This window comes from Sinocyclocheilus anshuiensis, unplaced genomic scaffold, assembly GCF_001515605.1.
Source record: "Sinocyclocheilus anshuiensis isolate Anshui unplaced genomic scaffold, SAMN03320099.WGS_v1.1 scaffold907, whole genome shotgun sequence".
In the NCBI taxonomy this organism is placed as follows: domain Eukaryota; kingdom Metazoa; phylum Chordata; class Actinopteri; order Cypriniformes; family Cyprinidae; genus Sinocyclocheilus; species Sinocyclocheilus anshuiensis.
This window is the reverse complement of record NW_015546133.1, coordinates 898,374-910,156: the sequence shown is the minus strand read 5'-3', so window position 1 is coordinate 910,156 and position 11,783 is coordinate 898,374. Positions and strand designations below refer to the sequence as shown.

Below are 11,783 nucleotides of genomic sequence, written 5' to 3'. Positions count from 1 at the left end.
GGGAACAAATAGTAAAACCAGTAATTTTTGCGTAGGGACATTTTTTTTTTTTTTGGTCCTCATGAGGAAAACGGCTTATAAATCATGCAATTATCTAAAAATGCAGAAAGTTTTGTGTGAGGAGTAGGTTTAGGGGTAGGGTTAGGGTAAGCGGATAGAAAATAAAGTTTGTACAGTGTAAAAATCACATCTATGGAAAGTACTCATAAAACACAAAAACCCAATGTATGTGTGTGTTTGCTTCAGATTGATATACAAGTATGTCTGTGTGAAGTCAACTGAATTTTGGCATGATCAGATTACAGTGTAGTTGTTTCCTCTTTTTAGGGTCTTGTTAAGCAATTGTCTGTTGGCACTTTTGTCTGGACTGGTCTGACTGACAGTGATGTGGAGGGCAGATGGAAATGGGTTGATGGCAGCACACTGGCCTCTGGGTGAGAAATCAATGGATTGAACTTATTATTATCTAATAAATGATTCTCATAGTTAACATTATATCACACAGAAAGCAGCACTGAACATCTAACGCTGATCTGTATTTTCAGCTTCTGGGGGTCTGGAGAGCCCAATGGACACAGAGGAGAAAACTGTGTTGTGTCTTATGCATCATGGTGGTATGATTATCCATGTAATACTGCTTTTAAGTGGATCTGTGAGAAGAACATTTTAAAATGAGTTATAAATCACATTTTTTATGCTGTAAATTATGAAGAGACAAAAAGGTTTTTCTCTCTTGTCTCTTATATACATTCATTAGATGTCTTTTGCAGTAAACCTATATTCAAAACATAAAAAGATACGCTAAATAAATCTGTTCTATTAATACACTTTATTTGTAGTTAATCATTATTTTGATCTGTGTTTCAGTGTATGTATCTGATGTTACTATTACTGTGACTAATATCGAGGAAGTAGGATGCTGTGATAATTTTACATTTAACCCTTTAGCAGATGCTTATGTCAACTGAGGGAAAGCACAAGTCCAATCATTGGGCCTGGAGGATGGGGACACACACATCATTTTTTTTCCCAGACCCTACAGGTAAATGTTAAAGAGCAACTGTTGAAATAGTTTACAGGTGTTTGGCTGCATCTGTGTTATTGATGAGAATATAGAGACACATTTTGAAATTCATGTCTGTAGTTGTCGGGAAGTGACTCTGAAAGATGGTGCTGCACATAGGCCTACATCTTTTTTATTTCAGCCAGTTCCTTCTGTAGCTGCATCAATATTTCCATCCACTCTGCCTCTCTTTGAGCGGAAACTGATATTTAACACTTTAGCCAGTGCTGTGTGGTCCATCACATCTGAGATGCTTCAGTGTGCACTTTATTCTCTTTAACCCCTTCACCACATTGCATTCTGCAGATTTGCTCTTTCTAAATATTGTAATGTTTCACCAAGACAACCCTACAATTTTAGCAGCATCTGCAGCCTCACACTAGAAAGAACAGACTAATGTTAGCACTAGACTAACGGCTAAATCTGACTAATATTCACTTCATAGACATTTCCTATGGCTTTGTTTGAGGCAGCAGAACTTTAGGGAAGGTTCAATGCTTATTTCTACAGAGACATGACCTGATACCTGCTGACATCTCCGACTAATGCTAATGCTAATATTGTACTAGGACATCCTGACATATGCATGCACAAATATGCTGTGCTAGACGTGTTATTTGAGGAAATGTCTCTTAGTGACAGACATCACTTATTAGTTTAATTTCCTCTAAATGTTTTAAATGTTTTCATTAATGCTGAGTTCACACTGCACAATTTTTTAAAGTCGTCGGATCACCGTTGTTTTCAGACTGTATCTGGGGTAGCATTCAGTTGCTGCTGTGTTCATACTGCACGATGGATCGGCGACAGGAGGTTACACACTGCATGAATTTTCAATAGGAAGAATCGCCGACAACTCTCCCTGCGTTACATTTGGAAGGGCTCAACCCTACACCCTAATCCCTTCAAAGGGTTTACCCTCCGGAGGGAGAGCTTCGAAGGAATGAAGGGTGTATGGGTCAAAAAAACTATTTTTTTGGAACGCACTTCTGCGCGTCACCTTAACGAGACGATCAAGGAGGCGCCTTCGTCGCACATTTTGTACACTGGTTGACTCCCAAACGTATTTTACGTTAAATGTAATGTATATTTGTATATGTAATGTAATGTAATATGTATTTATAATGTATATTGTGTATGTATTTGAAACATTTGAATGGACTGATAAAGGTAGCTGCAATGTATTTGAAGTAATGTACCAAATCTAACTCATATAAATAGTACAGTAGTATTGAAAAATACTAAACATACATTTATAGGTGAAGTCGAACATTGTGACACCAAACAACTTCCCTGTGCAAAGGATCATGGGGACCCGAAGTGTCCATCAGTTGTACCCTTCGAAATCCTTCATTCCGAAGGGCCCTTTGAAGTGGCCAGTTTTGACCACTTTGGTTTGGCATGACCCTTCAATATGGTGGCCATAACTGTTTTCACTCCAAAGTGCCCTTCAGAGGGCGATATATTCCGTTTGGAACGCACCGATAGTTTGGAACTGCAAACTACGTTTCACAACCAAATGCCCGCGAGAAGTGATAAGGATATAACTCCTCCCCGAACTTCCTGCTTCCCTCTATCTTGCTCTCTCATTGACTGTAGGTCATCGCCGATGTATTTTTCAGGCAGAACTCATTTCACACAGCAGGATTTTGAATCACCGACAAGTCTAAATATTTAGCATGCCAAATATTTCACGGGCGTCAGCGATTCTCTCAGATCGTGTCTTTGATAATTCACACTGCGTGATTGTCACTCGTGTTAAACGAGTACCGATTTCCCTCTGATTTCGGGCATTTGTTGGCGATTTCGTAAAAACTGTCTGCGAGTGAAAATCGGGGCTACAATCGTGCAGTGTGAACTCGGCATTAAGGTGCACTCTTAAAGGCACAATAATAACAGTACCTTACTCAAGTAATTTGTTGCTTCCTTGAACACAAAAATCTAAACAATGTGTAAATGCTCATCGTATCAACCCGGGACAGAAAAAAAAAAAAAAAACTTTGTTTCCTGGTTACTCCACTGAAACTCGGAAGATGATTACATTCTATAATTAGAAGTTATTGTCTGTTATCCGGGTATGAAAAAGATGAATAGCCAACTAGGCCAGCCATGCTTATCACCATCACTACCTAATTGTCATGCTACGCTGTTGAACACACTGGAGTCACGAGGAAACGTTTAACAGTCTTTAATCACGAAACACAGGAGATAATCCACAATAGGCGCTTGAGCCAACACACGTAGAGAACGAGTAGATCTGACCAACACAAACTGCACAGACTAGGACTTTTATACAGGGGATGATTGGGGAACACAGGTGACAACAATGGAACATAATCAAACTAAACGAGGACAGGAACATGACCAAATAAGGCAAAACAGGAACTGAAACACATGACAAAACAGGGCCAATCCTGACACTAATATTCGCATTAAAAATTATTATGGCACTGCATAATGGGACTGTATATGTTCCCAGGGTTAACTTTATGTTCCTATGTTAATTTAATCCAATCTTCAACAAGCAGCTCACATGTACGGTATATGTATATAATTCTGTTTATAGGTGTGAGTGTTAAGTTTGGAGAAAAGATGTGTGGTATTTATAAACAAATCATGCATGTAACACATGAACACATATGGGTCTGCAGATGGGGTCTTCCTGGCATATACCTGTACTCATAGAACAGGGATCCTCAAATCTTGCCCTGGAGAGCCAATGCCCTGCAGAGTTTAGTTCCAACCCTAATCAAACACAGCTCATCAAGGACTTCAGGATCCCTAGAAAATCGCAGGTAAGTGAGTTAGATCAGGGTTTGAGCTAAACTCTGCAGGGCAGTGGAATTCCAGGACTGGATTTGAGGAACCCCTCTATAGAGCGATTATGTAAAGAATGAGGCTGGTATCCATTCAGCCGACCGCCAGAGGGAGCCCTCTCCTGAATAATAACAATGAACGGTTTCTTCTATAGTTACTGCCTCTTTTTCACCTGGGCTGTGTTCCAGTCCGTTTTTTATGCCCTTCACTCGCAAACTTCCCTCAGTCTAGTTCACTCGGATGTACGTCATTGATTACGTTGCACGAGTGCCCACTACGGTGGAACCCTTGGAATGGGCTGAACCGGAACGTCCTAAACCCTTGATCACTTAGAATCTGCTATAGAGTTGGTTTATAGTTTACATTTTTCCCCTTACGAATTTGTTTGGTGCAGCATTCTATATGTATGTAGGTATGTTTGGGCTGTTGTAAATGTTTTTTAAAAATAATTTATATATTATAGAGTTGTTTGGGGTGGGGATAAATTGAACGCGATCTGCGATGATGTCATAATCGTATTGCATTGTGGTCTGTGGAGTGGCCTGAAGTGTGCATATGATGCAGACTCGCTCCCTCTGTCAAAATCGAGGGGTCGAAGGTCTGTCCATATAAACTTCCCTGGTTCACTTCACGAAGTGGAACGCACTTCAAAATGGCAGCGGGGATACCCCCGAGGGGAAGTGCTTAGGAAAGTTTGTGAGTGCGTGTTTAAAAGTGGAGTGGAACGCAGCCTTGTATAAATAGCCATGCCCGGACTTCCGGTTGGCATGTGTGGGTAGTAGCTGCGTCTCACCCCGTGCTCCCACAGTTTTAATTATAAAGTTTATTTTTTGGCCAATCAACTACTTACTAAACCAGTATATTAGTCCTTTATTAATTGCAGTACCTCATTTGTAGTGTATCGGTTAGAGTGTCCATGTGGTTGTTTCTATATAGGGATGACTACAAGGAAATTAAAGATCAGATTAGCAGAACATAAGAATGCCATTCGAGTTTGTAACCCTTTGTATCCTATGGCCCTTCATTATAAAGAGAAAAATCATGGTAGCCCAAGTACATTGAAGATAATCGGAATAGAACATGTCCCCAGGTCAATAAGAGGAGGTGATAGGGTCAATAGGCTTTTACAGAGAGAGTCTTTTTGGATCTATACACTGAAAGCAACTAAACTTCCAGGCTTAAATGGGGAATTAGACCTGGTACCTTTTTTGTAATAAGTATTCAGATTTTGAAGTATTATATTGGTGATCTTGTTTTCTCTTTCCTCCTTTATACATGATTATATTGTGTTTGATTTAATTTGATATGTAATTGTTGAACTTCCTCTTTATTGTTTGTCTTGTGTAGAACGACCAGGTGATTGTTATTTGACTAATTAACTTCTGCTTAAAATGAACTCTGATTGTGTTTGTTACTTTTGAATAAGATTCGAGTGCCTTGGACTACTATTATTCTTACGAGTATATTAGTCTGGCTACTACTTTGAAACGTTCTGGGTGATAATGGCTTCGAAATCTAAACACAACACTAGGAAAGATGAAGTTAAGAAAGACGAAGCACAGGCTAGTGGGAGCTTAGCAGATATTGTCACTTTGACGACTCTACTGGAAGAACACAGAGCGGCATTGTCTTCTGAATTTAAATCAGCGTTTTCCACCTTGGAAGCGAAGCTGGACACACTACACACAACTGTGAACGATCATGAACAGCGACTTCTCTCACTTGAAGCAAATGCAGACGCGAGCGGCGTGAGTTTCGGAACACTGGAGTCGAAATACGCAACTTTAGCTGACGAGCACACTAAACTCAAATCCAAAGTTATGGATCTAGAAGGTAGGAGCCGGAGAACCAATATACGAATCTTCGGCCTACCTGAGACGATTGAAGGCCCTCATCCGTCCACTTTCTTTTCGGAGCTCTTAGTGGAAGTTTTCGGCGCGAGCCTCTTTGCCTCTCCTCCCGAGTTGGATCGTGCTCATCGCGCCCTCACAGCGAAACCGAAGCTGGGGGAGAGACCTAGATCTGTGATTATTCACTTTCATAAGTTCCAAACCAAGGAGTTGGTTATGCGCGAAGCCCGCAAGCTAAGAGGAAAGCTTCAATATTGCGGTACCCAGATTTTCATCAATGAGGACTATAGTCCCGAAGTTCTGGAAATGCGTGCCGAATATCGAGCTGTGATGAAGGAACTATACATGCTGGGTCTGAGACCATCTCTTCACTATCCATCCAAGCTTTTCATCACGACATCGGACGGTAAGAAGAAGCGGTTGTCCTCAGTTCATGAGGCCAGTGAGTTTCTTAAAGCCCATCGACGTGAGATGACAGAAGCTACGTGAGCAGTACTTATTTTGACTTACTAAACCAGTATATTAGTCTGTCTACTACTTTAAAACGTTCTGGGTGATAATGGCTTCGAAATCTAAACACAACACTAGGAAAGATGAAGTTAAGAAAGACGAAGCACAGGCTAGTGGGAGCTTAGCAGATATTGTCACTTTGACGACTCTACTGGAAGAACACAGAGCGGCATTGTCTTCTGAATTTAAATCGGCGTTTTCCACCTTGGAAGCGAAGCTGGACACACTACACACAACTGTGAACGATCATGAACAGCGACTTCTCTCACTTGAAGCAAATGCAGACGCGAGCGGCGTGAGTTTCGGAACACTGGAGTCGAAATACGCAACTTTAGCTGACGAGCACACTAAACTCAAATCCAAAGTTATGGATCTAGAAGGTAGGAGCCGGAGAACCAATATACGAATCTTCGGCCTACCTGAGACGATTGAAGGCCCTCATCCGTCCACTTTCTTTTCGGAGCTCTTAGTGGAAGTTTTCGGCGCGAGCCTCTTTGCCTCTCCTCCCGAGTTGGATCGTGCTCATCGCGCCCTCACAGCGAAACCGAAGCCGGGGGAGAGACCTAGATCTTTGATTATTCGCTTTCATATCCAAACCAAGGAGTTTGTTATTCGCGAAGCCCGCAAGCTAAGAGGAAAGCTTCAATATTGCGGTACCCAGATTTTCATCAATGAGGACTATAGTCCCGAAGTTCTGGAAATGCGTGCCGAATATCGAGCTGTGATGAAGGAACTATACATGCTGGGTCTGAGACCATCTCTTCACTACCCATCCAAGCTTTTCATCACGACATCGGACGGTAAGAAGAAGCGGTTGTCCTCAGTTCATGAGGCCAGTGAGTTTCTTAAAGCCCATCGACGTGAGATGACAGAAGCTACGTGAGCAGTACTTATTTTGACTCCTCGAGTATTCACTAAACCGATGCTGTGTTTTGGATCTAATTTATTAATCTGACATGCAGTAATCTGTACACTTTATAGTTAATTATGCTGTATGAGGCTTACTAAACCAGAATATTAGTCTGTCTACTACTTTGACACGTTCTGGGTGATAATGGCTTCGAAATCTAAACACAACACTAGGAAAGATGAAGTTAAGAAAGACGAAGCACAGGCTAGTGGGAGCTTAGCAGATATTGTCACTTTGACGACTCTACTGGAAGAACACAGAGCGGCATTGTCTTCTGAATTTAAATCAGCGTTTTCCACCTTGGAAGCGAAGCTGGACACACTACACACAACTGTGAACGATCATGAACAGCGACTTCTCTCACTTGAAGCAAATGCAGACGCGAGCGGCGTGAGTTTCGGAACACTGGAGTCGAAATACGCAACTTTAGCTGACGAGCACACTAAACTCAAATCCAAAGTTATGGATCTAGAAGGTAGGAGCCGGAGAACCAATATACGAATCTTCGGCCTACCTGAGACGATTGAAGGCCCTCATCCGTCCACTTTCTTTTCGGAGCTCTTAGTGTAAGTTTTCGGCGCGAGCCTCTTTGCCTCTCCTCCCGAGTTGGATCGTGCTCATCGCGTCCTCACAGCGAAACCGAAGCCGGGGGAGAGACCTAGATCTGTGATTATTCACTTTCATAAGTTCCAAACCAAGGAGTTGGTTATGCGCGAAGCCCGCAAGCTAAGAGGAAAGCTTCAATATTGCGGTACCCAGATTTTCATCAATGAGGACTATAGTCCCGAAGTTCTGGAAATGCGTGCCGAATATCGAGCTGTGATGAAGGAACTATACATGCTGGGTCTGAGACCATCTCTTCACTACCCATCCAAGCTTTTCATCACGACATCGGACGGTAAGAAGAAGCGGTTGTCCTCAGTTCATGAGGCCAGTGAGTTTCTTAAAGCCCATCGACGTGAGATGACAGAAGCCACCTGAGCAGTACTTATTTTGACTACTCGAGTATTCACTAAACCGATGCTGTGTTTTGGATCTAATTTATTAATCTGACATACAGTAATCTGGACACTTTATAGTTAATTATGCTGTATGAGGTTAAGGTGAACTATTATCGTTTAATCTATGCAAGTGTTTCTAGGCGCTTATTTCTGTTCAGATGCCTTGTTTGTTTACTCCTGTACTTCTGTAAGCCAAATGATGTCTATGGCACGAAGTTTTATGAACACAGGGACTCACTGAATCTCACTTGGCACTGACTGTTTTTTTTTCTTTCTTGCCCATCTTACCTCTGGGTGATCTTAAGACTGATAAGATTCTAACTTTATATACCTACCACTGCCTAGGAGAAGTGTTATGTAGACTGGTAACTTTTATATGTAATGATGCTTTTGTTGCTGATCGTTTGTTCTTGATCAGTGTTTGCTTTTCATTAAGGGCTAAATTGCATAATTTTGTGGAGCCGGGGTCCTTTATGTAATCTGATAGTAAATTAGAATATTTTGTGAAATTACATTGAGATGTTGATGTGTAGCAGGTTCTCTGCTTGGTTTTGTAATAATAGGTTAGGAATGGGATTTGGGATTTGGAATTGGGCTTTTATTCCTTTTTTTTATTGTTTGCTATGGTTTTCAACCTTGCTCTTTTGTGTTTTATTTTATTCTTTTTGAAGTATTTCTTTTTTGTCTTATCTTTTGGTACTTTGCTCAGATATAAAACTGTCTTATGGCAGATTGACAATGGCTAAGACTAAAGAGAGTTCCAGCACTCGTTTTATATCATGGAACGTTAATTAAAGGGGTGAATAATAATGTCAAAATTAGCCGCGTTCTGTCTCATCTTCAACACCTTGGGGGCGATGTTTTTTTTCTCCATTTGAATACCTTTGCTAAACGATTGGTGCTATCCGATCCTTGGAGATCAAAATTTCCCACTAATAAGGCCTACTCATTTTTCTCCCATGTTCATCATTCATATTCGCGAATAGATATTTTCTTAGTAGACAACAGACTACTTTCAAACCTATCGAGCTGTGAATATCACAGCATCGTTATTTCGGATCACGCTCCCATTTATGTTGACATTAATCTTTCCCAGTTCACATCTTTTTCTAAACAGTGGCGCTTCCCCTCTATGTTTTTGGCTAGAGATGAATTTAAAAAATTTTTGATTGAACAAATTGCCCTGTTTTTTGAAGTTAACGATATGCCAAGTATTAACAGAGGGACCCTTTGGGAAACGTTCAAGGCATACTTAAGAGGCATGATAATTTATTATACTTCTGGTACAAATAAAGCTAATAAGCTTAAACTAGATGCAATTTCGAAGGATCTACAGAACTTAGATCGCCAGTATGATGCTTATCCAAATCAAGATCTGTATAAAGATATCTCCGTCTGCAAACAGAATTTGATCTTCTGAATTTGAACACAACATTTTGACTCCTCGAGTATTCACTAAATCTTAGAGTTTTATTCAGATCTTTACACTTCTGAGCTTCCCTCATGTATTAACTCTGAGGAGTGGCCCTTGGATAAGATCACCTTCCCAAGATTGATAGTACTATAGCTAGGACCCTTCGTGATCCAATATCAATCTCTGAGGTGGTGGAAGAGATCAAACTTCTACAAAGTGGCAAGTCACCAGGTCCTGACAGATTCACCACTGAGTTCTATAAAGTGTTTTCTACATCATTAGCACTTGCACTACAGAATATGTTATGTATTAGGCTTTTTCCTAGAGCTGCTTACCTCCCACCTTATCATTAGCATCAATTACTTTGATTGCCAAGAAAGACAAAGACCCCCTTTTGTGTAGCAGCTATAGACCCATTTCACTTTTGAACGTGGATTATACAATTTTAACTAAGGTTTTGTCCTTGCGGTTACAACAAGTGTTACCCCAAATAATTTCGGCTGACCAAACAGGATTTATCATTGGAAGACATTCTTTCTATAATACAAGGAAACTTATCAATATTCTCAATATGCCCAATTCAGATGTGCCAGAAGTGGTTTTGGCTCTTGATGCGGAAAAGGCGTTCGATAGAGTGGAATGGAGATATCTATTTCGTGTAATGGAAAGTTTCGGTTTTGATGATGGGTTCATTTCCTGGGTCAAACTATTGTACGTCTCTCCGCAGGCATCCGTGTTAACTAATGGTGTGTTTTCATCTCCATTTTTGCTTCAGAGGGGCACTAGGCAGGGCTGCCCTTTGTCGCCTTTACTTTTTGCCATTGCCATTGAGCCCTTAGCTATCTGGCTTCGTGAGGATGTAAATTTTAAAGATATCAAAAGGGTAGATAGAGAGTATAAATCATCCTTATATGCTGATGATCTTTCACTTTTTATTTCTGACCCAGTGGTTTCTGTCCCTATTATTTTGAGCATTCTACATCATTTCGGTAAAATTTCAGGGTATAAAATTAACTTTCATAAGAGTGAGTTGTTCCCTGTAAATTCTTTGGCAAATAACCTTACACATTCACTTTTCCCTTTTAGATGGGCAGCCGATGGATTTAAGTATTTGGGTATTTTTGTGACCAAATCTTTAACTGGAATGTATGTCTCTAATTTTGTCCCCCTACTTAAAAATTGTGAATCTGACATGGAACGCTGGGCTAACCTCCCTTTTTCTCTTGCTGGGCGTATAAGCCTAATCAAGATGTCTGTTCTTACCAAGTTTTTGTACTTATTTCAACATATTCCAATTTACCTTAAGAAAAAGTGTTTTATGGATTTGGACAAACGTATCACTTCTTTTTTATGGGGAAATAGGCCAGCTCGAATTAAGAAAACAAGTTTGCAGCTCCCTAAAAATAAAGGCAGTCTCGCACTCCCAAATTGTTTACACTATCATTGGGCTTGCAATACCAAAAAAATTTTATATTGGAGGAACAATATAAATTCTGAACTCCCTTGTTGGGCTTACCTAGAACAGTCCTCAGCGCGCCTCTCTCTGAACTCTGTTATATCCTCTCAATTACCTTTACCTGCCAATTTTAGTTCAAATTTAGTAGTATCTCACTCAGTTAAGATATGGACTCAATTTAGGAAGCACACTGGTTTGCATAGGTCTTCTATCCTTTCTCCGATTTTTAAAAAACACTGTTTTGCGCCATCCATTATGGATGAGGCGTTCCGAATATGGTTCAATAAGGGCATAAAGACCATTGATGATCTCTATGAGAGCAGTATTTTCTCATCTTTTAATAACCTTTCTAAGAGATTCGATCTACCTAATTCCCACTTATTTCGTTTCTTTCAAGTCAGGCACTTTGTGCAAAAACTATTCCCTCATTTTCCAAATCGTCCCCCTGAATCTCCATTGGATGACTTCTTAAAGCTTGAACCACACTCAAAACATTGTATTTCTGTCATTTATAATCTGATTCACAATATTAATTCAGGCTCTGCAAATCAGGCCAGAGGTGCTTGGGAAGAGAGTTTGGGATTTGAGTTATCTGATGGACACTGGGAGCGTATTCTTGAGCTCACTCACACCTCATCTATATGCGCAAGGCATGGGCTTATACAATGTAAGATTCTACATAGGGTTGTAACACAGTTTGTAGATCGGGAAGAAGGAGGCGGGAACCGGCGAACATTTAAACACTTTAATAAAATAAACCAA

At 40.5% G+C, this 11,783-nt stretch overlaps 1 protein-coding gene across 1 annotated transcript in view; it reads left to right on the top strand.

Moving 5' to 3' along the window:
• Positions 1-675, top strand: part of LOC107701088 (CD209 antigen-like protein C) — a 1,627-nt gene extending 952 nt beyond the window's left edge. The window contains exons 4-5 of the mRNA XM_016503020.1: positions 328-434; positions 546-675. Coding sequence (XP_016358506.1) covers positions 328-434; positions 546-675 — 237 coding nt within the window. The remainder of the gene's footprint in view (positions 1-327; positions 435-545) is intronic.
• The last annotated feature ends 11,108 nt before the right edge of the window (positions 676-11,783 follow it).